Source organism: Microtus oregoni, unplaced genomic scaffold, assembly GCF_018167655.1.
Source record: "Microtus oregoni isolate MIOR12 unplaced genomic scaffold, Mior012 000002F_ref0000024, whole genome shotgun sequence".
Taxonomy (NCBI): domain Eukaryota; kingdom Metazoa; phylum Chordata; class Mammalia; order Rodentia; family Cricetidae; genus Microtus; species Microtus oregoni.
In genome coordinates this window covers 84817936-84834003 of record NW_024543061.1, presented here as the reverse complement: position 1 = coordinate 84834003, position 16068 = coordinate 84817936, and the positions used below count along the sequence as shown (strand labels likewise).

At 49.5% G+C, this 16068-nt stretch overlaps 1 protein-coding gene across 1 annotated transcript in view; it reads left to right on the top strand.

Moving 5' to 3' along the window:
• Positions 1 to 16050, top strand: part of Dnai7 (dynein axonemal intermediate chain 7) — a 46494-nt gene extending 30444 nt beyond the window's left edge. Inside the window, exons 9-15 of the mRNA XM_041640089.1 lie at positions 3916 to 3997; positions 6735 to 6892; positions 9400 to 9556; positions 11022 to 11236; positions 13652 to 13819; positions 14857 to 14970; positions 15778 to 16050. Coding sequence (XP_041496023.1) covers positions 3916 to 3997; positions 6735 to 6892; positions 9400 to 9556; positions 11022 to 11236; positions 13652 to 13819; positions 14857 to 14970; positions 15778 to 16050 — 1167 coding nt within the window. The remainder of the gene's footprint in view (positions 1 to 3915; positions 3998 to 6734; positions 6893 to 9399; positions 9557 to 11021; positions 11237 to 13651; positions 13820 to 14856; positions 14971 to 15777) is intronic.
• The last annotated feature ends 18 nt before the right edge of the window (positions 16051 to 16068 follow it).

Sequence of the window (16068 nt, the reverse complement as noted above, 5' to 3'; positions counted from 1 at the left end):
CTCTAGAATCTAAAGCAACAGAGACAGTGGGTGTGAGTTGACTCTCAGCGCAGATAGTTGTGTTTCGTGTGTGAGTGTGACAGGAGCATTTGAAAGGCCTGTAGGGAAGAGAACCAGAAAACGGGGCAGGGCCGCTGCAGAAGTGAGAAATACTGATGTCCCCCATCTTTACGAATCTGTCAGTTGTCAGGAGGAGGGGTGGACTGTCTAAAAAACAAGCTGATAGAAAAAGTTATTTAAGAAATGATTTTTTGTTTTTGGTTTCGTTTGGTTGCTTTCTTGGGGTTCAGATCTTCTGGTCCTTTCTCCTTCCCAGGGCCAGTGAAGATTGTGTCCGACTCCCTGCAGCTCAGGCTTGGCGGCCTGATTTGCTTTAACTGTAGAACAGGAAGCAGTGTGTGTGGGTAGGAAGGGATGGGAAATTGTCTCTGAACCCAACACCATTTCAATGTAAATGAAAATTTAAACTACAAGGATATGAGGTTGACTTAGAGTGGCAGGAGCTGCAGCCGTGGCGTCAGGAAAACCAAGAGCACACGAGAGGTCTTGATGTCTCTAGCAGTGGGTCTCGCCCTTCCTAGCGCTGCGACCCTCCGTACAGTTCCTCATGCTGTCCTGACCCCACCCAGAAATTTCCTTTTCTTGCTGCTCCATAGCTATGATTCTGTTGCTGTTATGAATCATAGTGTAAATACCTGATATGCAGGCTAGCTGGTATTCAACCCTCGTGAAGGGGTCATTTGATCCCCAAGGGGTCATGACCCAGGGGTTGAGATTCACTCCTCAAGAAGGTTCCTGAACTGTGAGCATGTTAGGTGATTTCCCACTCTGTCCCCAGCGGCTTCACCGTGGTTCATATTTGATGTGAGTCTACGAGTATCTTACACAAGAATTACATCAACTTAAAACTGAAGAACGATAATTAGAGACTTCATAATTTGAACCCCAACTTGAATTTGCACAACTAAAACATTCTGTCTTCTAGCCATGACTCAGTTACGGTGGCCTCATGGGGTCATGGTTTGCCATTCTGTAAATTTGTAATTTAGGAAACAGTTTTTGTAGAAGGTTTTAGTTCCAGTTGTGTGTGTACCTTTGGGTCTGTGCGCATGAGTGCAGTACCAGGGGAGGCCAGAGGAGGGCGTCACAATCCCTGGAGCTGAAGTTCAGTGGCTGTGAGCTGCCCCATTCTGGTTCTGAGAAACAATCCAGGGCTCTTACCCTCTCTGCACCACCCCCAGCCCCTGGATGATTTTCTGTTAAAAGCCTAAACCTACAAATTCATAATAACTGAAGGGCCTGTGTGTGCTAAGACTTCACGTCTGCCCCATTGGTGTTTGATTTGCTCTCTGAACTCAGGAAGATGGAGCTTAGCTTCCTTGGCCACGTGGCCATTGAGGGTGTGGCTAGCTAAGCCTGCCTGCTTTTTGTTACTGTTTAATGCTGCCCTGGGCAGCTTCTGTTTGGTGTGATGACTGAAGAAACATGAAGACACCAATGGCATCCTGTGAGATGCTCCCGAAGCACAGCTGAAGAGCCCGCTTAGCTTCTCCAGAGCTGTGAGGCACAGCTGGGAACTGAGGTAGGGAGAAGTCCCAACCTGACAGCTTGACAAGTTCTCACCACCCTGAGATGAGGGTGACCTGGATGAGGCGCGTTCCCAGGATGTGGACTGCTGACAGACCTCCAGCTAGGCAGCACTTCACTTGCATATGTCCAGAGGCAGAGGCACCCAGGCGGGATGGGAGTTGGAGCCTTTGATGGGTGGGATCCTGCTCCCTGGTGCCTTTCCCCTTGCCCCACGGAAGGGGACCAGGTTTCTGTTAATGGCTCTAAGAGCTTTAGCAACAAAGGCTGGTCCGTGCCCTCCTCTTCTGCACCTTTAGACTTCTTTCCTCATCAAACTGGCCATTTTTCAAAGCATCCAGCTCCCTCGCTTTGAATCTACAAACTGAGCAGTGACCACACAGCCTGGATGTTACAGTCTGGAAATGTCATCCGTCAGACAACTTAGTTCAGTACTTTGGGTCCAGCCTGACTCAGATTTTTAGGGACCGGGCAGAGTGAAGCCAGATTCTCTACCTGGATGTAACATAATGGGCTTCTAGCCCACTTCCCAGTGGATTTCCCTCCCCCATGAAGCCCCACACTACGCATACGCTATCTGAAAAACCATACCGGCTCCTGTTTCCTCAGTGTTTCGGTCTTCCAATCTCCCACAGAACAGTCCACTGAGCTCTGTGGACAGATCTCTAGGGCTTCCTTGGCCTACAGTCCCAGGCTGCCCTGTGCCCTTCCCAGCACCTTCCCAAGCTATGAAAACATGGCCAGGTTGCTCCCAGCGACACGCCTGCTCCTTGGTGCAGTCTTTCCTGTTCCTTTTCTCACTGATCTTTCAAAATACACGACAGAAGACACTGAGGGAAGGGAGAGTCTGTTCGGGCTCTTGGTCTGACGGGACACAGTGCATCACTGGAGACATGGCAGCAGGAGCCTTGAGCAGCTGGCCCGGAACCTCTGCAGTCAGCCCGCAGCGAGATGGATGCGGGTACTCAGCTCCTTTCCTTTCTCTTTCTCGTCGGGTTGAGAATCCAGCACCCGGAATTGTGACTCTGTTCAGGGTGGGATCTAGTCAAGCTGACTGAAGATTAGTATACATTTAAAATTAATACTCTTCCATTAAATGACAGTGTAGGTTTCTTTTCCGTGAGCTTATTAAGAAGTTGGCCACTAGAGGGCTCTTAATACCGTCTCTTAATTGATTTTAATGGCTTTAATACATATTTCAGGTGTATTCTAAATTTGTGTGTAGCACAAAATATTTAGAAGGGCCTAATTTGACTATGACATAATTATGAGAATTTTTAAAATAATAATTGATTTTATAACTATTTTATTACCTTGAGAAATAAGCAGATGGATATGGGTCTTTGAATTGAAAGTTTAAGTTGCAAAGTGTCTCTTTAAGGGACTCTGAACTTTGAGGCCCTGGGTTCAACCCCCAGGCCTTCAAAAATAAAAACTTACAAGCCTGTATGAGGTTAAAGTTTTGTGTGTGTGTGGTACTGGCAACCGAAGCTAAGACTATGTATGCTAGCTTAGTGTTTTCTACTGAATGATCTTAGACGCTTTGCTTGTTTGCTTCTGTGTTGTGTTGTTGTTTGTCTGTATCCAGTGGTTTTGAGACAGGATGTCATGTAGCCCAGGCTGGCCTTAAATGGCTATATAGCTGAGGATGACCTTGGACTTCTGAATATCCTGCCTTCAACCCTGAATGCTGAGATCACAGATGCAAGCCTTCATCCCTGTTTTATGCAGTGCTGAGGGTCGAACTCCAGTCCTCCTGCATGCTGGGCAGGCACTTACCTGAGCTATCTCCCCAGTCCCATTCTTGTTTTTAGTGAGCTGATTGTGGAGGAGTGACGGCTGACATTCTGGATATATGCTGGTGTGTGTACTGAAGAGATTGCATGTGAGGACCAGGAGATGAGGCACATAGCAAATCAAAACAACACGTAGTTTCCCCTGAAATGACAATATTTAGGCTACATGCTAGAAAGTGCTGATGATGAACGGTTTTGCTATTCTTTGGTTTTGGTTTTTGGGAAAGGGTCTTACTCTGGTCTGGCCCTAGCTGGCCTAGAAGTAACTCAGTAGACCAGGCTGGCGTGGAACTCATAGAGTTCCACCTGTCTGTGCCTCCCAAGTGTTGGGATTAAAGGTGTGCACCACCATGGCCTGCCCGGCTGATGATAGATTTTTAATGGGTTAACTTTGTGGGTTTCGAGTTTACCGAATGCAGTGCCACGGCATGCCCATATCGCAGGCTGTTTTGTGGACCGACGTCTTCCTTTCCACTCACTGGATAATTTCCGTGGATGCTGACACTCACAGCCGCCTGTCCTTTGGTTGCAGATTTCCTACCAGGAGGATGAAAGTGCCGAAGCTACCAAATATGAACTGGAGATGCGGTTGCTAAGTGAAGCTGTCTCAGCAGGTATTCCCATTACCCCCGGTGTGTGACAGAGGTGGTGTTCTTAGAAGAGTAACACAAGGCCATCGTAGAAAGAAATCTTTAAAGCAGAAATCCTTCACCATCCCTCTCCCAAGACAAGCGGTGTTCAATCTTCTGTCTGTTGTCTCTCACTATGTACCTTTTTGGTTTTAATGAAACTGTGGGACCATATCAGATAAAACATTGATGATCACTTTCTTTCTTCTACTCAATATTAAGTTATGTCCTTCAGAAAAATATATGTCCTGGACAAGTGATATTCAGCACTGATCCCAGGATACATTGGCAGCCTGTCTCATCTACTGAAGAAGCTGCATAGTACAACTGGCACAAGGAGCGTCGCTTCAATCCCTGCTGCTAGTGAAATGATAACTTTCTTCTCTGCACTCAATGCAGTGCATACTCACAAGCACATGCACGGACACACGCCCGAGTCCTTCACAGTCTCTCCCAGCAGGTGGCCTACACTGGACACACCTGGGAAAGGAGACGGTGACCACGTGCCTGCCTTTTGTCTGATGATCTCTGTCCTCTTAGCTCTCACTGCCCCCTCTCAGTGACGTTGAAGGAATCTGTTCTGTAGACTTCCCGGCATATTTGTCCTAACCCTCTGTTTCCTCCTTACATTTCCTAACACTTCACTCTTTGTATTCTTTTATTCAATTATTTCTATATTCTGAGGCAGTGTCTCATATAGCCCAGGCTAGTCTCAAACCCTTTGTAGCTGAGGATGGCTTTAAACTTCTGATCTTCCTGGCTCCACCTCCAAGATGCTGGGCTCACAAGCAAGCTTTATGTGGGGCCAAGGATCGAACCCAAGGCCTTGTGCGTACTGGGCAGCACACTGCCCAGCAAGCTACGTGGCTCCTCCATCTTTGAACTATGTCTGTAGTTGTACCAGGGAAGGTTTTTCTTCTCCCTAGACCTACGAGGCTCAAGTGGGCTGTGGGGCTTCTGACAGCACCACAGTTCCCTCCGTGGTGACGCCCAGTCAGAGATTTCATCACCATCTGGATTTGAGCACAGCAATATTTCTGGCTTCTTTTTAGGCCAATAAATTGTAAATTAAATACATTTAAAAGTTAGCTGGGTGGTGGTGGCACACACCTTTAATCCTAGCATTTGGGAGGCAGAGGCAGGCAGATCTCTGCATTTGATGCCAGCCTGGTTTACAGAGTGAGTTCTGGGACAGCCTGGGCTACACAGTGAAACTCTCTCTCAAAAAAAATAAAGAGTGAAGTTTGTTAAACTTTCACAAAGGAGACATGTGGGACCCCTGCCACATCTCTTTCAAGGGAGTAATGTCACTACATCCCTGTGTCTTACTGCCTGCCCGTTGCTAGCTCTACACATTCCCACTCTTTCTCCTGCCAAACTCCTTGACATGGTACTAACTCTGTGACACGGTACTAACTCTGTGACAGGGTACTAACTCTGTGACACGGTACTAACTGTGACACGGTACTAACTGTGACAGGGTACTAACTGTGACAGGGTACTAACTGTGACAGGGTACTAACTGTGACATGGTACTAACTGTGACACGGTACTAACTGTGACACGGTACTAACTGTGACACGGTACTAACTCTGTGACACGGTACTAACTGTGACAGGGTACTAACTGTGACAGGGTACTAACTGTGACAGGGTACTAACCCTGTGACACGGTACTGTGACACGGTACTAACTCTGTGACACGGTACTAACTGTGACAGGGTACTAACTGTGACACGGTACTAACTGTGACAGGGTACTAACTGTGACAGGGTACTAACTGTGACACGGTACTAACTGTGACAGGGTACTAACTGTGACACGGTACTAACCCTGTGACACGGTACTCACACTGTGACAGGGTACTAACCGTGACAGGGTACTAACTGTGACACGGTACTAACTGTGACACGGTACTAACACTGTGTAGATTTTATGGTTGAAGGAACTTGGACTGGACATATTAGTTAGCTCTGGGGGGAGGGGCAGGGTCACAGTACCTAGCCTGGGCTAGCCCAGTCCTTGCCATGTGGACCCTTCTGCCTGTCCCTCTTGGGAACTGGGACTTGAGGCGTGCACCAACACAGCTGTACAAGTTTGCAGAATCAGGTTCGGCCACCGCTAAGGTGGTGTTTGGAGGTGGCTGTCTGGTGGAGAGGTGAGAATAGCCCTGTCCCAGTGACCACTGGTGTCCCTTCTCAGTCCCTGGTTGTTAGATCACAGGAGCTCACTTCCCTGGCTTTGCTGTGAGCTGGGCCTATTTTTGTTGAAAAAACCATTTTTCATTTGATACATTGGCCAAGTTCTACTTTTCCACCATGAACCTTCCCATCCTCCTCCTTCGGAGTTCCAGTCAGGTAATGTCTCATTTTAAGGACTAAGTTTGGTAATTATCAATTTTTGATCAAGCTATTTTTGTCTTTTATGAAACAGAAAATGTTTTACCAGTAATACATGCTATTATATGTAACCTTCTACAATGCTAGCGTGCACTGCAAACAGAGCCCTTCCTACCCCACCATGCACGCATGCACACTAGCACACGCACCCACGCACACCTGCTCCCCTCGCAGCTGGCTGGTGAGACACTCCGAGAACCTCGTGTAAAGTGAAGTGCCCAAAGACAAACCTCCCTTACCAGTCCTGGGATTTTGTTTTCTTTTCCCTCCTGCCACAAAAATGTTCCAGTCTGTTCTGAAGTTGCACTATTATGGTTCGTTTAGCACAGCTGCACCTGGTGGAGAATATTGTGGAGCTGCCGGATTTCCATGAAAAAGAGGTGGATTTGTTCCATTTCTCAACCCTGGGCGGAGTGTACCACCTGGACATCCTAGCACTGCCCCCTCAGTGCAAGCCAGTGAAGGGCTGGGTGCTGGTGGAGGTATGGAGACGCTGCCCTAGAGATCACAGTGAAGGGCTGGGTGCTGGTGGAGGCACGGAGACGCTGCCTTAGAAATCACAGAAACAGTAGAAATTGTTTGAGTTCATTTCCCATCCTCTCGGTATCTAATACACGTTGATTCTATTTTTGGAGAAATTCTTACTTGCTAACTTAGTTGAAAACCCACAGTCCAGGCCAGGCGGTGGTGGCGCACGCCTTTAATCCCAGCACTCAGGAGGCAGAGGCAGGCGGATCTCTGTGAGTTAGAGGCCAGCCTGGTCTACAAGGGCTAGTTCCAGGACAGAGAAACCCTGTCTCGAAAATCAAAAAAAAAAAAAAAAAAAAACCACAGTCCTGATGCCCAAGAGTGCCAGCTGATCCTTAATACTGCTAGTCTACATCAGAGCTTGGCAAAGATCGTTTTTTCCTGTTAAATGGCCAAGTGGTAACCATTTTTGCCTTAGTCGGCTACCCTGACTGAGAACCCCACAGCCCTCCTCTTCGGTGCTGAGGCCTCTGTAGGAAAGTGTGGGCACGCCTATGTTCTGGTTCAAATGTGCTTATGAAGGGCAGTGGTATAGGAACATCCCGGGGATCGGAGCTGGATCTGCTCGAGACTCAGGCTTGCTGTAACCACCTCTGTGACCACTCGGGAATTTCCCACATGACACCCACTAACTCAGAACTCAGGCTAGGGGTTCAGCTCTGTGGTAGAGCATGCTCCTGGCATGGAGAACACTGGGAACCCTGTCTAGAGACATAGTGGCACCTGGGGGCATCCACAAATGTCACAGTGGCTGGTGGCCTCAGATCCACTGAGTCAGCAACACCCTCTCTTGCATCTGACAGTCGGGGTCCTTGCCCGGCTGTCACGGAGGCTCAGCCATCTTGGGCTTCTCTACCACAGCTGCCCCATCTTCCTCAGCCCCTCCTGGAAGGACCTGGTAGATTCCATCTGTAGAACTTCTGTTCGCTCTGTTTCCTGTGAACTCCAGGCTGTCCTGCAGCCTATGCCACAGACCACGGTTTGTGGTGATCCCCCTGCCTCAGCTTCCCAAGCGCTGAGATCACAAGTGTGCACTGTCCGAGTTCATTTATTTTAATTTTTAGTGTTTGGTTTTATTTTTGTTGTGCAGGTGCAGACCGATCCCACCTACGGCACCTGCACCATAAATCACTCCACATGAAAAATGTTTCTTATTTCTAAGAAAACAAAACTTAAAAAAAAAGGGTGGTGTTTTTGTTTGTTTGTTTGTTTAAATCCATACTCCCACTCCCAATCCCTGGGAAGGAAGATGAGCCCCTACCCATACTAGGCCAACTGACCATTTGGACAGCCCTTCTCAGAATGTTTCAAAAAATATGCCAAAATCTTAATTCAAAGACTTGGGTTTGATTAAGGCCCTGCATTCAAACCCCAGCCTCACAAAAGAAGCCACCCTTCCTCTTGTCCAGTACCACTTTGCAGACTTGGCTTGGCAGACCTCATGTCGTAAGTGTTCTAAGTGTCCGGAGATAACTTCTGTCTTGCAGATACTTTTTTTTTTCCTGATCACTCCTAGCAAGATCTCAACATTTCAGGGGTGCCACACACTGTCCTATGTGCTGCTGTATACCTGGGTTTTATCCATGAGGCTCTTGCCTGGCTGATTTCAATCAAGCCTTTCCTTTCTCTTTCTCCCCCTGAAATAAGAACAGGTCTACAGGAGATAGCGTGGTCTGCACACACTCCACAGAATCTATACAAGAGAGGGCATTGGGTGGGCAAATGAAGGAAACAATCCCTTTGGGGCTGGTGGTGTGGCGCCATGGTGGAGTGCTTGCCTAGAAGAAGACACGCCCTTCAGTGAAGGCAGCCTTCAAAGCGCTAGCCACAGGAAGGCTCACCCTGAGATGGGTTTTTGAATTTTGTCAGTGTCCTGCTTCACCTCTTCACATCTAGCATTGCAGTTCCCAGAATTCTCCCCACACCGGCTGTGGCTCCTGAGAGGCCTCTGTGTGCTTGCTTGATTGCAAGGCTCTTTTCGTTTCCCACCTATCCCATGAGAATGTTCTTCGGGACTTTCCGACAGTTTCATCCTCCCCTGGCGCCTTCTCCCCCTGCCGATCCAAAGGTTAACAGACCCACCCTGCCGCAGGAATTTGCTGTCAGCCTGAGCTCTACACCCCTCCTTCCTGTGCTACTCCAGGGGCACCCACACTTTCGTTCTCGGTGTTTGAGTGTTGGTGTGAACTTGAAGTCTTCTTGTAGTCCTTGTGGGTCTCCTGATTTCTCTTGTGCCCTGATGATGGGCTCTGTGGAATACAGGCCCAAGATGTAGATGATGAAGAACACTTCTGGAGCCCAGCCTGCAGGAAGCTCCGTGGTTGTGGTTAAGTTTGGCAATGTTTTCCCCTCAAACATTTATCTCTGAGTGGGTGACAGTGAGTAGAGCTCGTTAGGCAGAGGTGGGTCTGGCCATCGTGACCACCTGCTAATTTTTATCATTCTGGTCCATTTTTAAAAGATACGCCAAGAAGGATTGCAGAGGTTTACATATCCTCCAGAAAACACAGACGAACCCGATCCAGAAAGTGCCTTTCCACCCATAGAAGTCACACTGGAAGTCCACGAGAATGTTATCTTCTTTGAGGACCCCCAGGTCATAAGGTGGGATGCTGAAGGTACAGCCATGCCTCAGCCAGCAAGGCGGGTAATGCAAGTGACGGCAGCAGGCCGTCCTCCCTCCCTCCCTCCCTCCCTCCCTCCCTCCCTCCCTCCCTCTCCCATGGTTTTGAGACAGGGTCTCCTAAAGGCTAACTGGTCTCCAAGTCAAGGTATAGTCCAGGATGGCCCCAAACTTCCTACCTTCCTGCTCCTACCCCTCAAAGGCTGGGCTGGAGCCCAAGGCCTCTACTGCTGGGTTGTGCTGTGCCCTCTGAAGCCCCAGCTTAGGACTTCTGTAGCTTACACTCATTATTGGCTTGTTTTGGTGGAAGGGGTGTGCATGCCACAGCACTCATGGAGGTCAGATCACACCGTACAGGGGTTGGTCCTCTCCTTCTACCCCACGGCGATCCAAACACACATGGTCAGGTTTGGCAGGAAGCAGTTTTACCCACCAAGCTACCTCGTGCCTGCCCAGAAGGGTCACTTTAAGAGTTTATCTAAGATTGCCCCCACTAGACTAGAGAGCAGGCTTAGTGGGCATGGCACCCGCTACAGTGGTGTGAGGACCGGACTTTGAATCTCCAGAGCCCATGAAAAGCCAGGCCCTTAGCAAGCCTCAGTAGCCACTGTGTTCCTACAGTAAGTTGGGAGACGGAGACCAGAGAACCCCAAAATCTAACCAGCCTGGCCTGCATAGCGGACAATGTCGGACTCTGCCTCAAGTAAGGTGACAGCTGAGGACCAACACCTGAAGTTGTCTTCTGATTTAAAAATGCCACTTTGCATCAGGGACGTGGCTACACAGTTTCATCCGGTTCCTAAAGCGAGATCGTATGCTTGGAAACCAGAGAGTTGTACAGCTGTTTTAACACAGAAGTGAGAAGGCTGGAGGTAGCTCAGTGGTTAAGAGCACTCGCTGCTCTTGCAGAGGACCTGTTTTCTGTTCTGAGATGCTCACAACCATCTGTAACTCTAGTTCCATGGGCGCTGATGTCCTCTGCTGGCTTCTGTGGGCAGTGCATGCAGTTGGCACACATATATACATGTAGGAGAAACACATGAAAATAAGTAACAAACTTGGAAATGATCCCTGAAAGTTTAATCTTTAAACAAAAACAAACCTTTAAAAAGGTTTTACCTGCTTTGCTTGCAGGTAAAAAGAAAGAAAGAAAGAAAGAAAGAAAGAAAGAGAAAGAGAAAGAGAAAGAAAGCCTCTGAGCATGGCTAGGGAAGGATGGGCGCATGCGCACGGGCCCAGGCAGGAGAGGGGGCTGGAAACGGGTGAGAGAGAAGGCAGCAAAGACAGGCTGAGGGGAGTCTCCCTCCCCCACGGACCCTGGAGGCAGGGATCTCCCAGCAGGGGCGCTCTTCCTTGAGAGTCTAAATACAGAAGACAATTAGGACACAGTACAAGTATTTAGATGTTTTCACTCGCTTCTTTAGGAAAACCGTGAAATAATGTCATCTTCTGTCGCAAAGGTAAGCTCTGGAGGACAGATGGCATCAGCTGTGTCGTTTACAATCGAGAAGAGAGGCTCATTACCTTCAACTTGGATACTTTGGGCCCCGTCACCTTGATTCAAGACGCTCATATTAACATGCCTTACCAGTCCTGGGAAATGCGACCCCTCGGTGTGAACAGGGTCCTCATCACTGTGACCACACTCTTCACCGAGCTTCAGATACACATCAAGGTGGGTGATGACGTCACAGTCACAGCCCGCCTACACACTCAAGTAGAACATAAGGGTTGGGTTGTGTGGTGTGTCACAAGCACTCAGGTAGAATGCCCTGGAGCTGTGATTTCCAAGCCAAGTCCGTGGAGTAAGCAGCAGTAAAAGGGGGTTCCAGCTTGTTCCCCGGTTCCTAGGGCTGGTGCAGTCATCCCAGCAAGCCTCACTCCTTGTCTCTTCTCTATGGCTTGTCTTGGTGAACAAGACTGCTTACTGCCCCTCAGGAATAGCCTTGGAAGCCCCAGAGCATGAGGGGCTCCCCACAGGCTGAGGGGAGGGACTTGCTGCACCGTGGTCTAAGGGACTTTCTTAGGCAGCATGGAGGTGTTTTAAAACATATGGGGTGAGGGTGTACCCCTCCACTTTCTCAGTATTATTTTGTGATGTGCAAAATAAGCTTTTGTAAGAAGAGCTGCAACCCTTCTGGATACAGTAGAAAGGCTCCCAGACCATCAGGCTCCAAGCCCATGTGGGACAAGCATGGTGGAAAACACATTTAATCCCAGTATTCAGAGGCACAGGTCCCGGCCAGCCAGAGGCACACTGTGAGATCCTGTCTCAAACAAACAAAACAAATAAAGCCTCTGAGGGGGTCATTGGGTGACTTCTCAAGCCCTTAAAATACCGGCAGCCTGCCTGCCGTCTATTAGGACAGCTGTCCTGAGAGTGTACGGGGTATTGCCCTGCTGGCCTCGCTGCCTGGCCTCCCTCCCTGGCCTCCCTGCCTTCTCCCACCACCCAGTTCAAGCCCAGGGAAGATGCCATGCATGATTTTAGTCTACTGGGCAGAGGCTGATGCCTGTGTCTATTAATGAACATGCAGGTAGGTCATAGATGAAGGGACTCTGGCCAGCTGGAGTGTGGTGACATTTTGTTTGTGATCTAACAAATATCACTTGACTGAAGATCAGAGTGCAGAGCTAAGCCTCTCATCAGCCATACTTGTCAGGGAGTGGTCGTGCACACCTTTAATCCCAGCACTCAGGAGACAGAGGCAGACCGGATCACTGTGAGTTCAAGGCCACCCTGGGCTACCTGAGATTGAATCTGTCTAAAAGAGAAACAGAGCTCACACAAAGGTGATCCCAGCACTAGGGAGGTGGAGACCGGAGTTAACGACATGGCTGGGCAGAGAGAGCAGTATAAGGCGGGAGGAGACAGGAACTCAGCTTCAGTCTGAGGTTTCGTAGGAACAGGATTGTCCCTTTGGTCTGAGGATGTCATAGACGGAAGAACTGGTGGCTGGCTGCTCTGCAGCTCTGATCTGCAGCATTAACCCCTGTGTCCGACTGGGTTCTTCTTATTAAGACCAATTAGACTCCCTGGCAGGCCTTGCCATCTCCCCCATTCCCTCTGCCTTGCTGAACACTGTTAGAGTACAATCCTAAAGCTAGCCACCAAGGTCTCTTCCCTTAATCGGCCACTTCCTCCTTCTGACTGCCAAGGTCTACCTGTCAAAGTATTGAAGTCCAACACACAAAAGCTCCCTTTGGTTCTCCCAATCAACATGAGTAATAGAAACACACCACGTGGGGTGGCCCATCCTGACACAGACTGCACCTTTTTCTCCCCCTGCACGGTCATTTGCTGCTGTTTTTCTGCCGGAGACAGAAAGCAGCCACTCTATATAAGTCTTCACCACTTAATAAAGGATCTCTCTGTGAAAATGGGTGTTTGGGTGTGGTTTGTGCCTAATCTGGGGTCCAGGAGGGAACCCGCCAGGCAGGAGGCAGGGTGGTCTCTTTCAGTACAGTGTGCACGCATCTTTGGGTTTTACAGGCGGCCCCTGTTCAGGTGGCAATCAAGCTCTCGAATAAGATGCAGCCGGACCAAACTGATGAACGCCGCAACTGAGAAATGCATGGTGGGTTTTGAGTATTTGGCAAGAAAAAAACCAACTGACTTCATTTTTACACTGGACAGATACTGAGATCATTTAGATCTAGTGGGTTAAATAGGCAGGACTAGCTGCATTCTTATTTTGTACTCCTTCAAAACTGGACAGTCTACAGCATGTTACATCTCACAGATGTTAAAAATTAAGAATAGGTCCTAAAGTACAATCATGATTGTTTACTGGCTACTTTAATTCAGAATGAACACAGAGTGCTCTCACATCTTATAAAATGGGTCTGAGGCACCATTCCTAATCCCTCAAGTACCCAGAGGAGCTTTGGAAGTTAGCGAGCTGCCTGAGGCCATGAGGGGACCCTGAGGTGATGGGACCCCAGGCGGGGCTTCCAAATCAGGCCCAAGACATACCAACTGCACTGTTTAACTGTAGAGTGGCCTATGATTTCAGAACTACCACAGTGAGAAGGCTAGACCTGGCATAATACTGATTAAACCAATTTCTTTTCTCTCCTTGAAATTTAGGAAAGCCTCTGCATGTTAGCGTCAATCAAACTGAGAAGCCAGGAGCATTTGTCTCATTTAGAAGGGAAGTGGATGAGGCCTGTGCCCTTCATCATGGCTTTGAAGGAGGCGGGGCTGAACATCTTCCCGACTGTGTACTCTCACTTCTACGTCGTCATCAACAACAAGGTGACCGAGGCTCTCTAAGTTCAGTGGAGTGGGAACCTAGGTGCTCCTGCGGCTAAGCGACCTGCCATCTCCATGGTCACTGTTGGCAAAAGCAGCCCAGCCGCTGCTCATTTTGTTCATTTTCTTCCCTTCTCCAGTGCTGGGTCTAAAGCGGGGCTGTGACTGTCTCACCCGCGTCACACGTAGGCCCCAGCCTGCAGAACCATGTCTTTGTGGTCTCAGCAGGGTCCCCATGTCTGTGCTATTCTGTGCTCCTTCTGAATCTGGGCCCCTGGAGAGCAGGGGCTTTGGACTGTTCTAGCGGCCAACCCGGCACTAGAATGCCAGGTGTGGGGACTGCCCTGAGTCACGGAAGCGTTCTGTACTGTCGAACACATCTGTCACCTTCTGGTGTCTTTCCACCTTGTCAATCATGTCCCTAAGGGTGTGGACATAAATACGCAGATAGAACAGGTCAGTTTTAGTGACCCGGTGACACAGTTAACTGTGAGCACCACCCTGCTCCTGTCTGTAGAACAGGGCCTGCCCTGGGAGCTGACAATGTAGCAGAGAATGAGGGGCCTTGCACGTTAGAAAGGCAGAAAGTGCTGTGGGAAAACAGAGCAAACAGAGGAGGAGGGAGGCGGTGTAAGCAGGCTCCGGAGGAGGCTGGACTGCACAGTCTGGCCCGTGGCAATCTCAGCTGGAAAGTGAGGTGTGTACCCCTGGGTTGTCTCGGTGGGGTGGCGTGGGGGGCTCTTTCTAGGTAGAAAGCCCAGCTGCAACCAGGCCCCCCAAGGGAGCAGCCAACTAGCAGGTCTGCTGAGGAGCCTGGAACTGTCGGACTAGGAAGGGCGCAGTGTTGGGGACAGCTCACGGAGGACTCTGTGGACACTGTTCACTTTAGGGCATGTGCAGAAAGGGAAAGCCGCTGCCTGATTGAGAGTGGAGTCACAAATCTGATGTAAAATTGGAAATCAGGACAAATGACAGAGAGGTGGGGTGGGGAGGCTTGCTGGAACACTTGAAGACTGACTATGCACACACCCTCTGGACAGGTCCCCATGGTGGAGGTGAAGGCCTATCGACAAATGGCCCTACTGAGCTCTGCTTTCGCATTCAAATGGAGCAAGTGGAACATGAGCTGCAGTTCCTCCAGAGTCGTGTTTAGGGTACAGTATGCAAACCAGGAAACTGACCCTGTCTTCCAAAGAGAAGACACCCAGGAAGTGGATGGAACCACCTTCCCCTCCTCTTAAAGGGGAAATCCACATTCAGAATGTTGTGACATTCTGAGTTCTGGTGTGTCAGACCACTGAAAGACTGACCGTCTTTACCAACTCTGATAAGGGACCCATGTGTGCGAGTACCTATGGCTCATGGGCGTCCTGCAGAGTAACTTCCTGACGTACTACTGCTGACGCATAGAACAGACACCTTCCCAACTCAAGGCTGGCTGGTTTTCCCCTGAGCTAGGCTGGAAGCCAGAACCTCATACATACTGTATGTATGTCCCATCACCAAGCTGTTAACTCCCTCCCCTCCCCACCACCAGGCTTGGCCGTGAGTATGTCAGCATAGAGCAGCCACCATGTTTCTTTCTCTTGTCCCTACTGTGAAAGCTGGGTCTGCATGGTACGGTCAGTGTCTGTGGGTGAGGTACCCACTGTTGGCTCAACTTCTAGAGCAGTGCCTGGGTAACATCTGTCTCACGGAGACACGGGCAGCTGCTCCACAGACGCCCCAATGCACATAGCTTCGTGGTTTAAAACAACTCAGAAATAGGGCATGCAGCGTGGTTTAAAACTCAGAAATGGGGCATGCAGCATGGTCTCAGCTGTGCTGAGCCAGCCTGGTCTCCAGAGTGGCCAGCCTGGTCTACAGAGTGACACTGTCTTTCAGCTGGGTGACCTGGGGACTCAGCAGCTCCTTTCCTTGTGCATGTCTTGGCATTCCCAGAACTGAAATTCTCTCTCCAGGTGAAGGAAGGCCTGGCAGAGGAAGCAGAGGAGCATCTCTGGGCCCTCCTCATGTTCAGCGGTGACAGGGCACAGTTGCTGAAGATCAGGGAAGACAGCGAGGTGTTCTCCGAGGCCCTCAAGGAGGAAACAGAGTTTCACTCTACTTTGTACCACATGGCGAAGGACTTTGCCTCTCCAGAGGCGATGGAGAAGGTTAGGCACTCAGATTGCCAGTTCATCGACTCCGTGTGCCACATGTTGCTGTCCATCCGGGTTCTTAGCTTTTCCTAGTCTTCACGGCCCATGCAA